Here is a 21,735-nt window from a genome sequence, read left to right as displayed (position 1 = left end):
ATGTCTACAAAACATTTTTTTCTTCTTTTATTTTGGCAATACACTGTCAATATTATTTATTGGATCAATATTAATAAAACTCTATCAGTGATTTGTTATTTTTGTAAGTATCACTACATATTTATCTATAAAGTCGATTTTAGGAATCAATTGATTGTTGATACTTTTAATATATATTATGTTAATTAGGACCATATGTTTGAATTGAATTTATCCTAATTTTATTTATTAATTTTGTGAATTTATGCTATGATTTAATTTAAAGATCTTATGTCTTAAAAAAAAAAATTCGAGCCATTAATCTGGCCCGATCTCCCTAAATCTAAATTCTGGCTCCGTCCTTGAATTGATAACGATATATAATACTCTCTCCGTATCACAATACATGCATTTTTGAACATGTTTTTTATCATAATACACTTTATTTTTATTTGCCCTCATACCACACAACACCATCAAACCCTTTTTTTTATTTGATCCCATATTAAAATACAAAACCAAACCAACTTTTTATCATATACAACTACCAAATACATACCACCACAACCGCCACCATTGACCACCACCGGCGGCCGTTGACCGGCCGACCACCACCAATAGCCATCACTAGTAGTCTAATTTGTTTTGTGTTAAAATATATCGTAATTATTGATGTAATAAAAATACATGCCATCTTTATTTTTTATAAAAATTTTCAAAACTACGAGTATTATATAATACGGGGAGTATATATTAACGAGTGAGTTTATTGCATAGAAAATAAGTGGTAATAAAAAATTTAGATAATTATTTGAAGTTCTTTGGAAAAACTTATGAAACGTTTGAAAAGAGAAGAAAATGAGAGATTTCCAATCTAAACATGCTTCCTAATCCTACTTTAACTTTATCAAATTCTGATAATATCTTGTCTTTTTAAAAAACAATGTTCCTAACATGGCGTCTTTTATTTCTTCTTTTGTTTTGTTTTTTCTTTTATTTTCCTTCAAAAACAGATAAATTATTATCCTTCTGCTAAAAACAAAAAAGTTGGGATACTTCGACACGCCAATGCATTATGTAGTATGTCAAACGGGCCGAGATAGCTGACAAAAGAATTAATTTGGGCCATTCAAAACAAACCAGAAAACAAATGGGCCGAATGGCTCCGCCTGTTAGTTTTTAGCGGGTCGGGTCCTTAACTGACCGTCCCGTATCAAGTTAAATCGCCCGCTCTGAAAGAGAATGAGATCGTCCCCTCTCTCTGTTTACATATATACACGAATTTACTGGATTCCATTCCCCGAAAAAGGGAGCTTTCTATCTATTCAAGGTACGATTATGGTTAAATACCGTGTAGCTGTTGGTTTTGATTTCAGGAAGTTGATTTTGATTGTGCAATCTTATATGTTGATTAGGTTTTCTGCTCTTTATCCATTTTTTATTTTTCTGTTAGTTGTTTGCTTATGCTGAATTTTTCATTTTGTTTGATCGTGGCCTTTTGGTATTCTTCTCTGTCTGTTATCCAATTCGTAGTATCCTTGTGGAACGGTATCACTCTATACTTCATAGCTAGCTTTAGCTGCCTAGTTTCAGCATATTTAATACAGCTGGGCTGTTCTCTCTTACGCATTTTGACAGCTTCAAACTGTTACATTGTTAGTTAGAATTTTTACTATATCAATTCATCTGGTTGTTAATCCTCATTCTTCTGTCACTCTATAGGCTACTGGTTTGAGCTAAACGTGACTGTTATCTTAGTAAGGTTAATAAGTGCTATTTGTTCGATGTGATTGTAAAAATGTTTCTTGCCGTGCTTTAGGAAATAATTCATAGACGAAGAATGGTATACTTGGTTTTTAGCATTTATTTTATTTTTTAAACAAAGGCACTCTACTTATTGCTATATAATGAATTCCACTTTTCTTTTGGAATAGTCACTTGCAGGTGTTCTGACGATTTTCTAAGGGTCGATTGTGTCATTCCCTGAGAATTTTTTCTCAAAAGGGATATATGGATCGACAGGGTCATGATTACGCAGCTTCAGCAATGGGATATGCTGCCCAACAACAGCAACAAGCTGCTAATAATAATAATATTCCCCAACAGCAGCAATTTGGCTTTCACCAACAGTTCCCTCCATCGGTGCACGGTCCTCCTTTCATACCTCCTCATCCTTCAATGCAACGTTTCCCGTACCCTCATCCCATGCAACAGCAACCGCAACTCCACCCTCATCCGCTACCTCCCCTTCCCCACCTCCATCATCTTCAGCAGCCACAGCAACCATCTCCATCCTTTGGTTCGCATTTACCTCCTCACTTGGGCCCACCTCCAAATTTTCCGGGTCAATACGATTCTGCTCCTCCCCCGGCACCTCCACCATCAGATCCCGAGCTACAAAAGATTATCGACAAACTCGTCGAGTATATCGTTAAGAACGGTCCGGAATTCGAATCCATGACTCCGTGAAAAGCAGCAGGACAATCCTGGGTATAGTTTCTTGTTTGGGGGCGAGGGTCATGGATATTACCGATACAAATTTTGGACGTCGACACATCCTACCTTCAATGCTCCTTTTGCATCTCCGATGATTCATCCTCCTCCGAATCCAATGATGAATCCTTCTTTAAATGCTGCTGTTGGACCGTCGGGGCCGATGTTGGGTGCTCCTCACATTCACCAACCACCTTTTCCACCATTCTATGAGCAACAGCCTCACCATCAAGGTTTTTTGGTTCCTAGTCGAGCAGATTATGATCAGCCATCCAAGTCTTTCAGAGGTCATTCAGGTCCACTTCCTACCGATGTTGCGGCGGAGCTCAACAATGTGCTTAATAACCTCAGTGGTACCAAAGAATCTATCAAAGGGGCCAAGATATGGTTCATGCAGAGGGCTCCATTTGTGCCAGCTCTTACTCAAGCGCTCAGAGATAGGATATTTGCTTTGGACGATTCAGAGAGACAGCTACATATAATTTATCTTGCTAATGATATTCTTTTTGATAGGTAATTCCCCATATTTGAACTTATCACTGTTGTAATTGCATGGCGATTTAACACTAGGATTTGAATTTCATATTTACTCTCGAGTGGTCTAGGTTGTACTCATGATCGCTACTTTTTTCTGCAGTGTACAGAGGAGGATCAATTCGTCGGAGCTTGACAACGAGGCCCATGCATTCAGACCTGTTTTGGGGTCAATGCTTGCAAGAATATATCATAACCCACAAAACAAGGAGGAAAATAAATCTCATTTACAGAAAATTGTACACTTTTGGGCTTCCAAAGAAGTTTATGATCAAGAGACCATTCAGGCACTCGAGGCTGAGATGAAGGGCGGGCCATCATCTACTTCTGCTGATTCAGGTACACACTCCATTAACCAATGAGCACAGTGCCACCTAGAAATCATTCTAAGACTGTTTCCAAATATATCTTCTGAATGTCTTCGATTTCAGCAGGTGTGAATGCAATCCAAAGGCAACCTGATAATCAAATTTCTGTTCCGAGCATTCCCGGTCAAGAACATTTTGATAGAAAGATGCCCGCAAGCCTGCCTCCAGTTATGCCAAACCAGCAATTTCTTCCGAGCTCGATACCCGGCAGCTTTCCAGGATCTATGCCCATAAACTCGTCTATTCCAGCAATAAATCAGCAACCTATATCTCAACTATCAGCAACACCTCCTCCTCCAGGTATTGGCGATAAATTACCTCCATATCCTTTGTTTCCTCCTGGTCTTATACCTGGGATGGTCAGAAAGATGCAAATTGGCAGTGGGGTACCTTACTCTCCCATGAGCCCTTTGGACATACCAACAGTCATACCACCATCAAATGTGTCGATGTCAGAAACTCTCTCGAGCGTGTCCAAGTTTTTTAAAGAGATTGGAGAGGTTAACCCTTCTGAAGGACCAATGGGATCTGATTTAAAAGATGAGGATGATTATGACCAGTATGAGAAAGAGCCTCCTGTTCGTAAAGGAGGTGCTTGCATCCCTCCTCCAGGTAGTCTTAATGTGGACCCAGAGTCGGGAACTTATCCTGATGGAAATGTGGAACGGAAAAGTGGTTCGGGAAGGTTGGGGCTTGGGGCAACCGCTTATCCAAATGAGGTCAGTCAGTATGATGATGTTTATTCGTCTTATCGGAAACAAAGAAGCACAAACTATCATTCGTCCATGAGTGCAAGAGCTTCTGCCAGGTAGTTTGTGCTGTGTTGCCAATCGTGATTAGAACTAACTATAGATGATGATTTGCTTCTTTCTGTTTCTGTGGAAGTGTGGCCATTTGTATTCTCATTTTATATTCCTTAGGTTTTCCAGTGTAATGTAACAAAATCACTGTGGATCAATTTTGTTATTCGGATGGAAGTGACATTATCGTAACTTAATTCCCATAATGAGATTAAAGCTTCTGTGGATTGTGTTACAGTAAAACCTCGATAAATGAATGTTCGATAAATGAATAACCTTGACAAATGAATAATTTTTCCCGGTCCCGATTTGGGCTAAGAGGCTAAATGAATAATTTCGCTAAATACATTATTGAATAATTTTTTTGAAATCCTTAAAGACCCTAGGTAAATATAAATGAATAATCATCACATTTTTAAAATATATATATATATAAATATATAGAGATTTTTTTTTTCAAGCAACAATGTTCATACAATAAGTCATTCTTTTACAAAAAATGAGTCTATAGTTTTTTTCTTTTTTTTCCCACCAAAATTCATCTCATTCTTTATTTTTCCTAGCGCCAGTAAAACTTGAAGATTATTCTGCTCGTGTTGTAGAAAGTAGTTCCGTAAGGTAATTACTGCTTGATATGCTTCTTTTGATGACACATTTTGTGTGACGCTACTATCATCTGGTTCTGGATCATTCTCATCATTCAGTACAGACTCAATAATTTCATCGTCTGTAGGCAATTCATAACGACATCATTCTCGTTAGGATAGTTCAAAAGATGTTCGACGTCCATCACATTTCTATATTGTAATTTAGAAATGACATCCGTTAATCCTTCGATATCTTCTTCTAATTCTTCAACTTCTGCTTCGGGAACATCGAGTTCTTCAGATCGTATCTTGCAATGTCGGAAACAATTTGCAATGGTTGTTTCCTTTACATCAAATCTCCAAGCCAAGGTAGCAAAGTTAATAGCATCGAGAATGTTAATCTTTTCAGGATTTGACGAGTCAACTTCAATGCTCTGCAAGATGCTAAATGAATAAAAATTCATTTATCGATAAATGAATAATATATTCATTTATCGATAAATAAATAATCGCGCTAAACGAATATTTTTTTTTGGTCCCAAGAGTATTCATTTATCGAGGTTTTACTGTATATTGTCTGATTAACTGGTTCGTGGATAAGAAGAGTTTAACATAGTGAGATCTGAGATGAGATCAATCTTCATTGTGTAGTAATCATATTTTTCTAATGAGAATGAGATTTTTATTCATTTGATAAAAGGTTCTAACGGATCAGAATCGTTACAACCAGATAGACATTTTCATTCATTTGAACAAACGAATAATCTATGTTTTGATTTTTAATTTACATACAGACAGAGGTTGTAACAAATTTGGAACAAGATTGTAAATTTAACTCATGTGCACAAAACAACAGTATTTTTACATCTTTTTTTACAGTTGACAACTCCTGTGAACAACTCCGTTGTTATGAGTATAGAATCCTCTATCAAAACTTGGGATACCAAAGTTTTATCGATCTTGTCAAAATTTCATATCCCTTGCCAATGATCCTTGAGCTCAACCAGTTTAACAGAGCCATCACCCCCACACGTTAGAAAACCATGTGATACAACTTGTATATCCGTCACGGCAACCTATCACATCGGAAAACAATATTTCCCTTTTTTTTTACTCAAAAAGTAAGAAAATTAAAACAATAAATCCTGAAGAAGCTCAACTTAAATCTAGAAGCTTACCCGAACAACTCCACCAAAACCCCGAGAGCTTGGTTGGAGAAAGGTGTGCCTCTCATGTTGTTTCGGCCAATGATGGAGTAATTTTGCTGCTTTGGCATCCCAAAGCTTAACATCTCCATCTTTGCTTCCTGTTAAGAACAAACTGGTGTTCGGGATGGTGGAAATCTTGGTAACGCCTCCTACAATAGCATCATGCAATTGTTTTTTGATAAACAAAATCAACCATCACATTTATTTTATTTTATTGATCCGTTTATTCATAGTATCAGTTAGGATATTTAGAAATACATACCTAAGTGAGCCTTTGGTATATACCAAAGCATCCCATTTACATTCTGGTCGCCGGACTTGTTACCAGTTTCTGTCTGTACAACAGTATTAGAATTGTCGACACTCGATTCCCGATTATCGAAGGGCCTGTGCCTTTTAGTCTTTCCGGTAGCAATGTACCGGAAGTCATGAACTCCCACATCACCACTTTTACCGCCAGTCACAATGAAGGGAGAGACAGAACCACTTCCAATATTGTTATCAAACACAGAAATTGAGCGGGCACCACCTTCACGTTAAAGGCACAAGATTGGAACCATAAAATACAGAAAAAAGCTTGAAAATATTTGTACATTTTCAAACAAGAGAAAGGGTAAAGAATGGATGAACCTTCGTGACATATTATTGAAGCACGAGAAGTAGAAGGGGGAGCCAATGTGTCCCACATAACCACATTTAAGTCATTGGAGCTATGCCCAGCTGCAGCAATGACTGATCCACTTGATGTAACATAAGCGACATCCCTGCAACCAACTTAAACAATTAAATCATAGCAGAGACAAACCAAGATAAATCAATAAGTATGACTTATTTAGAAACTCTGAGAGCATTCGAATATAGCAACAACTCCCATTTCTAACAATACAAATGGGGCTGGGATAGGGTAAAGGTGGACACCGAATAATTAACAAGGAGTTTTAACAATAACAAATTTCTGTAGTTCGTCCCCCATAAATTTTTAGACCTATTTTCTCCCCCAAAATTGGGACTCCTGCTTCCACCATATGGAGATGACACTAGGTGGCACAATCAAAAACCATAAATCCAACCAAACATGGGTCAAAAGGTACCCCATCCACAGACAATTGGAGCAACAAAACAGCCCATTAGAAACAAACAACCACAGAGTTAAATTTCAGAAAGTCGGCTTAAAACGTTTTGCACAAGTCGAAGTGTTTATTATATTATGGAAACAGATGATACATAATACTAGTTGATGAATTTACTATCTGGTTCCTAAAAGAAATAGAATGATCAAAACTGTAACGAGCATGGAGAAAAGATGCTCACGATGCATGGCTACTGAAACAGAGTGATGATTCAGTTGGATGGATGTTGCTCCTTCCTCCCACTTCCAGTTGCCATGTGCACACAGTCCCATCCAATGCAGCAGAGGCAAACCTATGCCCAAAATGGTCAAACTGCAAAGACGATATTGATGCAAGAGCATACGGGGGAGGAACATTTGCCACAGGAAGTACACCATAGGTTGCAGTAGCTTTGTCTTTACCAAACTGCAGTTATTTTATTTCACATCAGCTCTATGATTAATAGCTTTAAATAGCAGTAAAAGAGTTCATAGTACTGCACTTCTGATTGATAGCAAAACAGAGGTTTTCCGTCCAGCAGTTTTTTAATCAGAATCTTTCAATGATTCAAGATGAAATATACAAAACACTGATGAATAAGACTTGGCATGGTCAGCAATCGACAGTAAACACATAGTAAGACAAAAGACTCCACCAATTGTCATCCGTCAAAGAAAACTAAGGAAGTTAAATACATGATAGTAAAAAAGGTACTCATATTGTTAATGATCTTGTACAGTTGTACCTCCCATAAGTAAATGTGAGTATTGTTAGAGCCGACCAAGAAGAAAGGCAACGATGGGTGACTTGAGAATGCTCTGGTACTGATATTATCGACAGTAGCTGGTGGATCAACAAAGACTTCGAAATCCTCTTGAATCTCCCAACCTAAGCCAGAGGCCCCCATACCAGCATAACCAGGAACCCCAAATGCACCACCACCTGTCAGGTCTTTCCCTGGTCTTGCTAATGAACTGGCACCCACTGTAGCCCCACCCAAACCAAGGTGAGTCCCTCTTCTGCTCCCGAGACCAACCCCAGGAGAAACACATGTAGGAACTGGGGTTGATTCAGAACGAGCCCACCCATTGTGTGGCCAATCTGCATCTGCCCAGATGTAGTTCAACTTCTCCCTCAAATGGTTCTCATCGTCCCAATGAAAATAAACAATGCCCTGAATCAAAAATGTAGTTGACAATAAAAGCCACATTGAAGAATGTACCAAAAGTCATACAAGACGAGGAAATTGAAAAAGATAAAAATAAAAATTCAACATTTATACATAACCACCCCCCTGATGATAAATGTTACTGTTCTCAGAATATTTTATTGCAGGCTTAAGCTGGTTGGTAAAGTCAACTATTTCTCACAATGCTACATAGTTCTCTCATTCAGGTATTTCTCCCAAAGATCCGCCTGACTGAAAATCTCCAAAATTGATAAACACCTTCATGTGGCATATTTAGTTCTAAGTTTGCCTGATAAGAGTAACTGGCTATTTGAATGTGAGGTGTACACAATAATATTATCACCACCTTATACACAATTTAAAAGTGTGCTTTGAACATGTTCCTGTCCGTAAAACCCTACGCAAACTATAAGCACAATCAAAAGATGACTGAATGTACACGACATATCAGCTCAAGTTAATGCATACAATTTCAAGAACACTAACCTTCTTGTTGCTAGCCAGGGCAGCTTGACTTTGATTAATGGAATTGATACACATTGCCTGCACGAAGCATAATAGCCAGTTACCATACAATATGGAGATGAGTGCTGAGGATGTTACTTTCTTTCTGGAATCTACTTTCTTCTCCATACACTATCACTCTAAAACCTTCTATCAAAGGTACCAATGCATAATAGGCAGCATACATGCAATTGAAATAAACAAAAAAGGCAAAGGATAAAAGAAATATACCTCCAGAAGCTCCCCATTTCTCTTGCATATTTCTTTTGGATTTTGGAAAGGCGTGACATCCATTGCAGCAGTTGTGTCTTTCTGCCAGGAACTTAAAAAATTTCCATTGCGAAAGAGGCTCCTAGCTGGTCCCCCAGCTTCTCCCTCGACAGGAGGGCTGCTAGGATTACTTCCTTCATGATTACTATTCTCCTCTATACGGTATCTGTCTATAAAGCCTTTATCCTGATCTTTCCATCCTTTACAGTTTTTACGTTTAAAGAAGCATGACCAATTTACTTTTTCTTGTTCGAACCCTTCAACAATTATACTACGGTCAGCACAGATATCCCATAATATATCTGAAGCCAGTACTTCATTTTGGTGGTTTATGACATCCTCACTGACTGAGACCTCATCTTGATTTTGATGAAGATCTTTGGTTTTAGATGAGGTAGAATTGTTTAGCCAAAAAAGAGCTGGAACATGAAGGTTAAGCTCTATCTTCTGCAGCAAGAAAAATGCAAGTTCTTTTATATGGTAAGCAGCAATGTGATCACAGGTGACCTTAAGAAGCTTAGCCAATGCCAATGGCAACATCTTGATCTGTTCAGTAGTGTTGGTGGCACCAGAATCAAAGTCTACAGAAGAAGCTGTCCCAGAGAAGATTTTGGGCAGCAAAATATCAGAATAACAGCTGTCATCAAGATTATTGGACATCAAATCAAGCTTTTGTCTTACGAGCTTGGACATGTGATGCCACAAACAAGCCCCTATAATTTTCCATCTTTCATCTTCTGGAATTGAATGCTTTGTACTTCTACATTCTCTGTCTTGAGCAGCTTTAGCAGACTGAGGCGCACATTCTACTCCATTCGCTGATCTATTATGAGCCCCAAACTCTGTCCTCCAGGGACAATGTTTCTTAAGATCCACCATATCGACTTCATAAGGAGTATGACCACCGGTAAGAGTGTTAAGGATAGGTTGTACAATGAGCAAGAGATCTTTTGCATTTCTCTGAAGCCAAGCAGACGCCAGATTCACATAATATTCAACCAACTCCAGAACACTAAGCAATTTCATGATGAGATCATCGGTTATATAGCCAGACAGATTTTTTATAGCAGCATTTAGACTCCATAATGATAACATGATACCCTGCACATCCCAAGTATTTGAACCCTTGGATATAACTGCACCAGAGTTTTTTGCTCTCCCCTGGGTGCCACTGATTGCACAAACAGCAACAAACCGAGAAAATAGAACAGAAAAGTCTTCAGAAGCCTTTAAAAGGGTCTTTTGCATATAAGTATAAAAAGGGACACTAATAGTTTGGCTCTCATCTTGAGCTCGACCTTGATTCATACATTGATGAAACATATCATATCCAATGAATAATAGACCATTATTGTATAGAGAGATCATTACCTGTCACAGAAGTTCAAATAAAAATGAATCAATCGCCTTGGAGGAACTCAAATAGGAAACAATCTGCCTGGCCACATGATTAGATGCGGCAATAACCTAGTCTATATAAGATGCATACCATGTGAATCATGTTCTCCAGTGGCACAGAAAACTTCTGGTCAATCTGTTTAAGCTCTGTATAAAACTTAAATCGAAAGTCTTCAACGATTTTTTGAGCTGTTGTATCTCACGATCCTTGTACAATGGATTAGTTCGCAAGCTAGGAGGCCAACTAGGATGCTCCTGCATTATTTTTGAAACATACTGGAGAGCTAAATCCAGTTTTGCATTAGACTCGAGACGGGAAGCCACGTCACCTGACAACCAGCTAGAGGAATCAACGGATAAAGGCTTCAGAAATCCACATAGAGTTTGAGAATTCCCTTTATCTGATATGCTCCCTTGATCTCTAGCCCAATTGATGCTCAAAGTGGATGAAAGACACTCCAAAGCTTCAAGCTTACATTAAAATAATTTATCATATATCAAATACATACCATGGTCATATTCGGACACATATATACATGGCTACAAAGAAAAAGGAGGAAGAAAAGTAACAATGACACTTAGATTTAAAAGTAAGCTTACCGGAAGCCCACATCTATCTAAGACGGTAGCCGTCATCACAGATGCCCACCTAGCAAGAAGTGCAGCATGTTGCTCTCCAATTGCATTCTTCATCCTATTTTTATTTAATAGCATTAGACAATATTGACCGACACTAGGGTCCTCAAAAGCTGCATGACTGGATGAAAGAGCAGACGTGTAAATCACAGAATCCAAACGGAAACCAAGCATTCTCAGAAAAGACTCAGAATAATTCCCTAGTTTCCACTGCAAAAAAGAGCCACCTAGTGATAAGTCACGGATCTAGAATTGGCAAGATGCAAATGCAAAGCTGTAGGGGAGAAGTAACCCAAAATGAAAAAAGTTAAAGATATCGCATCACAGACACCTCTAGAAGGCTCGCCAGCCAATGGTCACTTCTCTCGATTGCAGCAGGAAGCATAAACTTTGTAATTATATCACGCTCTAAAGATCCCCCAGGGCCCTCCACCAGCTGACATATTAAAAGTGCAAGCTGTCTGTCCCCGAGATTCTTTGCACAGACAGTGACTGCAGAAGAATGGTCTCCTCCAAGAAGAAAGAATGCAATAGCCAACTCCAGCTGGTGCCTCCCCATTAAGACGTAAGCATTTTTCAAAGCAGCTGCCTTATTTTTTTCCTCCTACAAAAATAAACAACGCAAAAAGAAAAAATAAGATTTCCAGCACTTTTAGATGCTGGCAAACAGCTAGTTCAGGAAGCAAATTGATAGCTTAAGTATTAGCAGTACCTTAAAATTGCGAGAAAGAAATGCCACCAACGGCTTATCTTTCTCATCCTTGCTAACCTTAAAAAGACCAGCCAACACTTGAATTCGGTTCAATGCTATATATAAAAGTGCGCAATCCTTAGGATCTCTTTTCTTCATGTATTGTTGTCTGGCTAGTCTTTCCATCTACATGTACAGGAAAAAGTTATACACTGATCAAATTCAATAGTACAAGACTATGAAAATAGTTTCTGGTAGAACAGAATTCACCAAAGTTTCCCAACGCCATTACCCTCGTACGCAGTTGTGTTGCATCAGCAAACCAGTACCCAACGCCAAGAGTCTCCATTTCTTGCCAAGATGGTTCATTCGGTAGAACAGAATTCACCAAAGTTTCCTGGCAGTCACAGTGAAAGGCCCATGCAATAAGTCTGGAGTCGACTTTCAACTCTCCCACAGATGCTGATCTACCAAACTGCCGGTGAAAATGTAGTTGCTGAAACCGCAATGCGACCCAAAACCTTTCAAGGTAGTAAAGAAAACCATCAGTGGTTAAAAGAAAATCTGTATCAGAAAAGGGAAGGGGGAAGAAGATTGACCACGAGGCTAGCTTCTGCAAACTGAAAAGTATGCAGTCATTTTTATTTTATTGCATTGGACAGAAATTTTTTTTGATGAATAAATCCCACAACCCATTACAGAAAAGAAAAAAGTACGTCTTGTAGTCCTATCTCCTATGTTCCAAAAAAAAAATGGGGTTTTCGTCTAGAACCCATAAAGAAGTCGGCGGGAGGTTTTTACTCCTACAAAAAACTTACAAAGCCGAAAATCAAAAAGAAAAAAGTTAATTGAATGGAATGGAATAAAAATTAAAGTGACTAATGAAAAGTATGTATCAGAAAACACTTTGAAATTCGAACAGATATCCGACAATGAATTTCGATTTGCACTTTAAAATGGATCAGCTCATAAACAAACAATTCTACATGTTCAGACACAGTTACTCTCTTCGATTTTGCAGAGAATGATATGTAACATTTTACCTACACAATGAATTACATGCAAAAACATACCTTCGCCCAGGTTCATCAAGATTCTCATAAGGAGATGCAGAAGACTTGTTACCAATTTCACTGAGAAGATCTATGACTGCTAATATCTGTACCTTCTCTCTGCTGGTTACACCTGCCGACTCATAGGATTTTTCAATAGGCTCAACAAAGCCACTTACTTCAGATTTTGTTGAGGATGAATTAAGCACACTATTGGAAGCATATGATTCTGAATCAAAGGCAAACTGAGACAAGCCTCTCTGAAACTGTGAACTCGACAAATCAGCTCCTCCATTCCATTGAAATTCTTTAGATGAACATTTTGAGACCAGACCTTCAAAATAATCCGCCAAAAGGATTTGTGGAACAGCATGACATGACTTTGTTATGCTATGTCTTCTTTCAGAAGCCTGATCGCATGCTAGAGATTGGACTAGATGCCTCAAAGATATACATGCACGATTCCAATTGCCTAACACATGACAGATATGCATGGTAAGATTATTAAAAATACCAGAAGCTGAGCAAAATATACAACACAGGCTACCTTATGGAAAAGGGTACCCAAAGTTTAGCATCACAGAAAATATTTCTCCAGTAGCTAACAAATTGTAGACAGCAAACAACCTAATAGGTTCAAACCAGAATTAGCTTAGTGAATATTTTGGACACATTCTAAATAGATTTTGATAGTAATATTAGCAGCAACAAAGGTTATTTTCCGATGGGTATCGAGTCCTCACACACATATTGACAATCTCCCTGTACTTTAACTTCCTTGGGTGCAAATTAAACATGATGTACAAGCTACTTAACAGGTTATTTGGTGCTTCTATTGAAAATGGAACATATGAGACGAATACAGAAGTATACTTATTTCTTCATCATGTCAGTGTTAGCTGTGTCTACAGACTACATGGGAGAAATTTTTAAAGCTGGAATAACTATAACTCACATACATTGTAAACTCTAACCTTTGAGTATGATTTTACACTATAAACTAGAAAGAAGTAAAACAATATGTAGCAGCAGACCTGTTAAGATGTTCATGAGGAGCACCTCGGGATGATAAACAGCTAAGCTACCCCTTAATTCATCCACAAAATCTTGCAAGGTCCAGACACCAAGTATTGCACGTGAACCATATTTTGCCCTTGCTTGATGCCAACTGCTGGACAAACAAACCTGTTTCGTCTCAGACTTCAAAGGAACCACAGATTTAAGATCACCTCTGTCGTTTTCAGGTGAGGATTTTTTTAAATCATCCACAAACACATCAGTGAGTGGAAGGCTTTTATCGCAAAGGAACAGCCACTGACCAAATAAGCTAAAATAACTATTGTGGAGAACAACAGCTGTGGCTCTGGGACCCCAAAAAAAGTCACGAATTGGAGAACAGGTTAACAAGACTGCAATACAAGACCATACGCCCATGTTCAGAGAGTTATCTGTTTCTGAAAGTGTCTGAATACCAGAGCGTTTCTGAGCATATACTTTTAACTCATTCTGCAAGCATACACCAAGCAATAGTTGACCATTTCCTAAAGTTAACCAGCTTAAATCAATTATATCTTTATTAATTGACACTACATCTTCTAAGACAAAAGCACCCTCTCCTCTAAGGTTTATGGGGTTCCATATATAAAGAGTGCTTACCGAATTTTCATCTCCCTCAACAGACACAGACACAGTTGCAATCTTACGGCCACAATTTGACAAACTTACATAATTTACAGGGGCTCGATGTGCAAAAATTATACCGACGAGGTCCCAAGGCACACATGAATTATTTTGTTCAACAGCTTTGAAATTCCATAGCTTTAATTTACCATCAGAGTGGCCAGTGGCCATGACATATGCAGGATTAAAGCTGCATAAATTATCATTAGAAGGCATACTGTGTTGCAATGGGGTCAAATTTCCAGGGCATACCACATCATAACTTGTGACCGGATCGTGGGTATGCTGCTCAGGTAAAATTGATGAGCAAGGATCAACTATAACACAATATCTTTTGCCATTGAAAGTGTCCTCAAATTTCCACATGCTGCTCTCAGCAGTACTTCTTTCACTGAATCTACATTCGCAGCAGGCTTCAGAGGAACCATAAGAATGCAAGGTGATTTCCCAGGATAGAGCATTAAAGGCTTTAGTCCAGATCCCCAGAAGCAGAAATTTATTGTACTCAAATGTTTTAGTACATGTAGATGGCAAAGGAACAACAAATATCTTGGAGGGACCTTCTTCATAAGGACCATGACCAGCAAAAGGAATAGTGCAAATGTAATGACATACGATGTCCTCTCCTTTATTTTTAGTTATTTTTACTATAAAGCAGTCTATTCCCCCGACATGTCCCATTAGAAGAACACGATCTTCGCTCAGCACGGAAGGGGCCCACCTTAGGCTTGTATATTTAGAGCATGAATCTTCAGTTATAAGTTTTCCACAAATTCTCCAAGGTGGAACCAATGTTGTAAGGTCTGGAATGCAGTTGGAATTGGTTGAAAGTGACCAAAATAAAAGCAACCCACTGGAATCCAAAGACACTGCCAGTTGGGATTCACAGATGTAAGGATGCACAGAAATTTGTAAGACTCTCGCAGTGTGACCATTTATATTCAAAACTCCATCAGCCGAATTACTCAAATAATTATTTGTCAGCCTATTATTAAGAGACGTGTCCTCTGTAATACTCGAAGTAGGGCTGTATAACACTGAAAATGCCAAGGAATTAAAAGATGATAAACGGATAAGGGAGCAGACAGCTGGTGCTCCAGACAAGTGGTTTCTTGAGACAACAACTTTATGTAGAAACATATCATTACTAGCTTTTGGAGTAACTGATCCATATAGAGAACCGCCTTCACAGCCATGAAGTTCATGCTTCTTCCATAAGGTAACTCGGGGGAATCTCAAGGGCGAAATGTCATCAAGACAGTGGATGGCCCAGTAGGTGACCAACATACCAGGACCAAGTCCAATTAGCCACTCACACCTACCAATGTTTTCATTCTCGTACTCTTTCAGAGTAAAACATTGATCATCTCCTTCTCTAGGTTTGAAAAAACTCTCCATTTCTATCGCCCAACTGATAAATATATCTGAGCCCAAAGTCCCTTTACATACCTGATTTATCTCAATGACAGCAGAGACGAAAAAAGAGCGCCTCATGGATTTATGGTCATTAGCTTCTCTGCCACTTTTTTTAGCCCTTCCACTATCTATCTCACACCACAACCTTACAGCTCCATCTAAGCAACACGTTAGCAGGACATGCCTAGTAGAAAGATTTGATTGTTTTCCAGCTGACGGTCTCCATTGAATCATTGATACAGGTTGAGGATGCCGTAGCTCGCCTTTAACATATTCAGATGATTTATCATTGTGACATACTAACACATTCCAGCTCGTGTCATTCAATGCTGATGCAGCTGCAGAAGGACCATCAATTGACCAGGTTGTTGAAACAAGATTCTGGGGTTGATCTCTTTTGCACTTCCAGGCTATTTCCCAACGCCGATCTCTCCTTTTCCACAAAACCATCTCGTTGCCCCCCACAACTATTCCATCACCTGAACCTGTCCATTTAAGTGCCTCCACTTTTGTAGATTGTACGAGTATTGCATTCTGGCTCCAACAAAAAGAACCTGAATATGAATAAAAAAAATAAAAATTTTAAACCTCTGGCAGTATCCCAGCTATAATTTAAACCACCAAGAACAAGAATGTAGCTAGCTTGATGTTCGTACCATCTATGCTCACGAATCATGCAAAAAAACCCGAATACAATTCTCCGATGCTGCAGCCAACTCTCCGATCGACGGAATTTCCGGAGACCACGAAACAGCGGTCACTTGGCCGGAATCATCCCCAGATAGCTCGAAAACTTGACGGAAAATGGGCCCCAATAAGTTGTCAGCATGAGAGAGAGGAGAAGGGAGGTGAGAAATGACGAGGAGGGAGGAGGCACCGTACGCCACCCATGAATAACCGGCGAAGTTGGGAATCCAGTCAATGGAATTGGCGGATCGGGTCGGAGCTGGAGGGACAGTATCGGATCTGAACATGGATAGAGGTAGGTGCTCCATAGGATCTATAGAAGGATTTTGTGAATTGGGATTGGAGTTCGATTCTGCCATTTGTGAAATGGAAATTTTAGTTATTCTCTCAAAAGAGAGAGGAAAATCTGAGACATACAGTGGAAGTTGATATCTATATTATACAGAGCGAACAATGACTGTTGGAGATAGTAACCCTTATAGTCCATAAACTACATTTCATTTTACAATCAAACCCTTAGATTTATTAACGATGCTTCATTGTCCTTGCGTAATTGTCGACATTCGAACGAGTCTGCGCTTCATTTTCTTGTTGTAAAACTAGGAATGTTGTAAATTTAACAACAGTAATAATGATTTGCGAATGAATTATTTAACTGGTCATTAGATTAAAAAATCCTAATTAATTTATAGCCTCAAAACACCCAAAAAAAAAATGTTTCACAATATCCAGTCAAGATCATTACTTAATGGATCCCATCCCATGCCATGTTATTTGTATTATCGCTGCCGCTGTTAAACGAGAAGGTGTCATTCGTCGTGAAATCAAGTTGAGTACCGGTGGTGTTTGTAAGAATGGCCAAGAGTTGATCTTTTTGTTGTTGGAGCTCTAAAACTTGTCTTGTTGTGTTTTCTAATTGGCCTTTGAGTTGATGAACCATTTCTTGCAAATGAAAAAACTTCACTTCTGCCGGCAGGTGGAAAGTTTCTCTACTGCCCACCATTAAAAATAGGTCATGTGGTATTGACTTAAAAAATAAATAAAAAGCTTTTTGTTAACACTTGAATAAAAAGATAAGGACTTTTTTGATATTTTAAAATATATTAAAGACTTTGTGACATCTACAATCTAATCGTTATTTTAAGTGGCCATCAAACCATTAAACAAAAATCAGCATTATATAAAAGAAGAAGTTTGAAAACAAAACTCAACATAATTGGATATGTGGTAAAGAATTTAATGCTAAAATGATAATATCAGAAGGTGACACATGTCACTGCATTAATTACATAATTTGTACCATATTTTACTATATGTACATAATTTATTAAATTAACACCTCAAAAATATATATATCAAATCAAAGTAATTATACAAAAAAGAGCCTATTTCAGAATAAAACGTGTCAGCCTCATATTCATACTGAACTCTTATTTGCTTCCTCTATGAATAGGTTATGGACAAAGACCTGTTTCAATTGTTAACGAGCCAGTACAAAAAAATAAATCGGGATTCTGCCAGAAATTCAACCTACAATTAAAAAAGAGTAAATTATATCAAAAACCATTCAACTAGCAAATTTCAATTCAATTAATCATTGGTCGTACTGTTCGACCCAAAAACTCTTCTAAGAAGCCAATTTAGGATTTTCAGGTTTCAATCATTTCGTAAAATTTTGAGATACAAAGTAGGAGATGATGCCACGGGTGCAAGAGTTCGTGACATGATCAATATTTAAGGATGGATTAATGTGCTACAACATTTTATAGCTAGATACTTCACTCATTAATATATACGCGACACAAATTTGCGACAAATTCAACCTGCAATGTTTATGAACTAATCTTATGGGGAATGGTACTAATTGTTTCTAATGAAAATGAAAATACCACCATTTCATGTTGCATATGTTCACATAATCTAGAGAAATTTTATATTGCCAAACAGGAAAACAATTAAGGTCTCTTCTTTGAGTTTTAGAGATTGAATCAATGTATCACATATAATAGTACTTCTTTGACTATAATAGTTGTGTGGCAAGTGGCAACTCAATACAAAACAAACTGGGGAATTAGAAAGTTTCTAAGCTCTAAAGCCAAATCCTGACCATTTCTTCATGACTCCCTCTTTCTTCATCTTCTCAAAATTGGAACCAAGGAAACTCTCCAGCTTCTTTCCATTTCTGTTCCGTGACCTCCCTACTTCTTTCAATAATTCCGCTAGCCTCTTCTTCTCGTCGTCCACATCAGGATTCGCCGTTCCTAGCTTTTCTTCCCTCGCGTTCAGGATATACTCCAATATCTCAATTGCATCATCCAATCTGCATAAACTCATAAAATAAATAAAGTATTCAACGCAAGCCATAAAGAAATATTTCGTGAAAACTAACTCACACGGATAATATTATTGAAATCTTAGTCACAGATCGTAGGGTCGAATCCCCCCACAAATGCATAAAAAGACATTATTATCGAACCAAAAATTAAACTCAGATGAAACTAATTCCCACCTTCCTAAAGCATCATATGTAGCCGCAAGATTGCTATAAACTCCGAGAGTATCCTCATGGAAGGAACCACATTCCTCTTCCAATATTGTCCTTGCTTCTTCAAACAACTCAGAAGCCTCACCAACTCTATACAATTGCACACAAGCCAATCCCATCTGGTTCAACACAATCCCAAACAAAGCCGATTTACTTTCTCCAGTACCTCTTAGCTTCTCAACAGCACTTTCAAAAAAGCTTCGTGCCTCGCCAAATTGCCCCGCCACGTAGAACATAACGCCCATCCGAGCTTCAATTCCTGCAATCGCGCCGCGGTGTCCAGGATTGTCTTCCAACAACTTAACGGCGTTTCTCAAAAGCCTTAATGCTTCCTCCGTCTCGTTAAGCGCTTCGTAAATAACTGAAATCTCCGTCAAACTTCGGGAAACTTCTTCGCTAGTCATGGCCGGAGTTGCGTAAATTATCCTTAACGCATTTTCGCAGTAGGATTTCGATTCTCTTAGTTTTCCGGTCTTGCAGTACAATTCGGCTAGACGAATGAAGACGGCCGCCGCAAAAGGGTGGTTTTCTCCCTTTGTGGATTTGAAGACTGTGAGTGCCTTCTGGTATGCAAAAACGGCCTCGTCGAAACGGGAGAGAGACATGTAAATGTTGCCGATGCTGATGTCGATTGAGGCGACTTCGTTCTCTTGACGATTGGCGATCATGGCCATGCTTGCGAGGACGAGATGTTCCAGTGCAGATTCATAATCTCCTTTGGCTTCGTATACTATAGCCATGAGTCGGCGATCGGCTGCTTCTTGAAGTGATCCTGGAGAACTGTTTTCTTTGTGGATGTCGAGAATGGTTTTGCAGAGCCTATCTGCTTCGTCGAATTGCATTGCTTGAATGTATGCCTCAGCTAAATATCTGCAAATGCAATTTCGAGTCCAAAAATGACAGTTTATGATTTTTATTTTCGATTATGTATTTTGTTGAGACTCAAACTCAGTCATCATCATGTAATTCCATCTTGGATCGGACCGGAGTATAACTTTTTAAAATTTAAGGACCATGTGATCAATTTTCTATAACTTATAGGGTCATTTTTTATAAAATTTATACTAAAATTGAAAGATTTTTTATTTTCAGACGCACTACTTTAGGCGCACTTTAGAATGAGGCAATATGGACAACTAACATGCACTTGGTAGTTATGAAAACCGTTAACGAAACATAACGACAACTAACTTAACGACCAATAGTCTAGCAAGTAGTACTAGTTACCTGCAAGTTTCTGCAATGCGAGGATCAGAATCGCCCAGTACCTCAATCTGGATCCTTAAACCCGATTCGTAACACCAAATGGACTTATCCATTTGGCCCAGCATCGAACACGTGTCACCCAACTGCATGTACCCGGAAAACTTCGCCATCGCATGACCCGGCCCGTTTTCTATATTCAGCATCTTAATGGACCGCTCCAGAACTGGAATCGCATCCTCGAACCGGCCCGAACTGGCGTAAACTGCAGCCACGACCCGTAAACTCATGGCCAGGTCCAGACCCGAACCGGAGCTCCTCTGGAAGGATTCCGCCGCTCGTTTAGCGTAGTCCAAGGCCTTATTCGGGTTCTCACCCGAAGAGATGGCGTCCCGGGCCAATTTCAAAAGAAACGGACCTAGATCCGGGTCATTGGTGGGGAATTTACTATCTGGGGTCCGATTACCGAACTTTAAAGCTCGGGATGGAGATGGAGATTGAATTCTTTTCAATAGACCAGGCATATTTGCAAGATAGATTCAATGGATCGAATATTGAACTTTGGATTTTATGAATTTGAGCAAAAAGGATGGATTTTTATTAATGTAATGGAGGTGTTATGGATCAGAGTGGCGTGGAAGACACGTCCTGATAATGATCATAGAGAAAAGGAACCAATAGCTAAACGAAATCAATCATTTTTCCTTTTCTTTCTTTCCGGTTGGTGGTGGTGATGATGATGCATTCATGCATTGATTGATGGGGTTTTGTTAATTTTTGTTTGCTTGCTCTTGAAGTTTTCATTAATGGAGTAATTATATCTGATTTGTAGTAATTGGATTTCCACTTCTATAGATTTCTTACCACACTCATTTGCTTAATTGGCTACTTGGCTTTGCTTGTTCTTGCCATGCCTCCATTTTTATTTATGTTTTTGTCACTTAGTCCGTTAAGTGGATTCGATAAATTCATCGATTAGGTATGCTTTGAGCTTTGTGGCAAAATAAAAATAAAATAAAATCAAGGGCTCTAGAGTAGCAGACTCATCAACAACTTGTATTTTCAGATATTTTAGATGCAAGTATTTGAGTATGTTTTTTAATGCAATCATTCCACAATTAAATTAATTAAATGCATTTAAAGCACAATTAACATATTTCGAGACGATCAACTTCTTTTGAAGTATTTTGGGTAAGTAACATATCATATCAATACTTTTTCCGATCCACTTCAAGTGTTTCGTAATGAAATTTGTTTTGATTCACTTCAAGTGTCTCTTTATGAAATCCATATATATTTGAATTTTTTTTTCCAATCTTATCCTTACATTTATTTTAATAAATACTTTATTTTAAATAAATATTTATGACTTTTGAATAATAAATA

At 38.4% G+C, this 21,735-nt stretch overlaps 2 protein-coding genes and 1 pseudogene across 2 annotated transcripts; 1 reads left to right on the top strand and 2 right to left on the bottom strand.

The window, feature by feature from the left end:
* The first annotated feature begins 1,989 nt into the window (after positions 1-1,989).
* Positions 1,990-4,186, top strand: LOC139881462 (uncharacterized; annotated as a pseudogene).
* A 688-nt stretch (positions 4,187-4,874) lies between these two features.
* LOC139881467 (uncharacterized) lies at positions 4,875-16,960 on the bottom strand. The gene is given in 20 exon segments (XM_071865938.1): positions 4,875-5,205; positions 5,746-5,837; positions 5,940-6,118; positions 6,232-6,498; positions 6,600-6,733; positions 7,281-7,504; positions 7,824-7,966; positions 8,060-8,252; positions 8,754-8,810; positions 9,003-10,412; positions 10,531-10,628; positions 10,631-10,912; positions 10,997-11,285; positions 11,407-11,679; positions 11,788-11,952; positions 12,059-12,287; positions 12,840-13,290; positions 13,853-13,975; positions 14,111-16,479; positions 16,581-16,960. Coding segments are annotated over 20 exon segments (7,689 nt in total).
* A 1,723-nt stretch (positions 16,961-18,683) lies between these two features.
* LOC139881466 (protein KINESIN LIGHT CHAIN-RELATED 1-like) lies at positions 18,684-20,873 on the bottom strand. The gene is made up of 3 exons (XM_071865937.1): positions 20,374-20,873; positions 19,111-20,016; positions 18,684-18,921 (listed from the first exon to the last, which is right to left on the bottom strand). Exons 1-3 carry the CDS (start codon positions 20,871-20,873, stop codon positions 18,684-18,686), a joined length of 1,644 nt encoding a protein of 547 aa, XP_071722038.1.
* Positions 20,874-21,735: the final 862 nt, after the last annotated feature.

This window comes from Rutidosis leptorrhynchoides, unplaced genomic scaffold (assembly GCF_046630445.1).
Source record: "Rutidosis leptorrhynchoides isolate AG116_Rl617_1_P2 unplaced genomic scaffold, CSIRO_AGI_Rlap_v1 contig160, whole genome shotgun sequence".
Lineage (NCBI taxonomy): Eukaryota > Viridiplantae > Streptophyta > Magnoliopsida > Asterales > Asteraceae > Rutidosis > Rutidosis leptorrhynchoides.
Note: the sequence above shows the minus strand (reverse complement) of the source record. Positions and strands in the feature narration are given on the sequence as shown.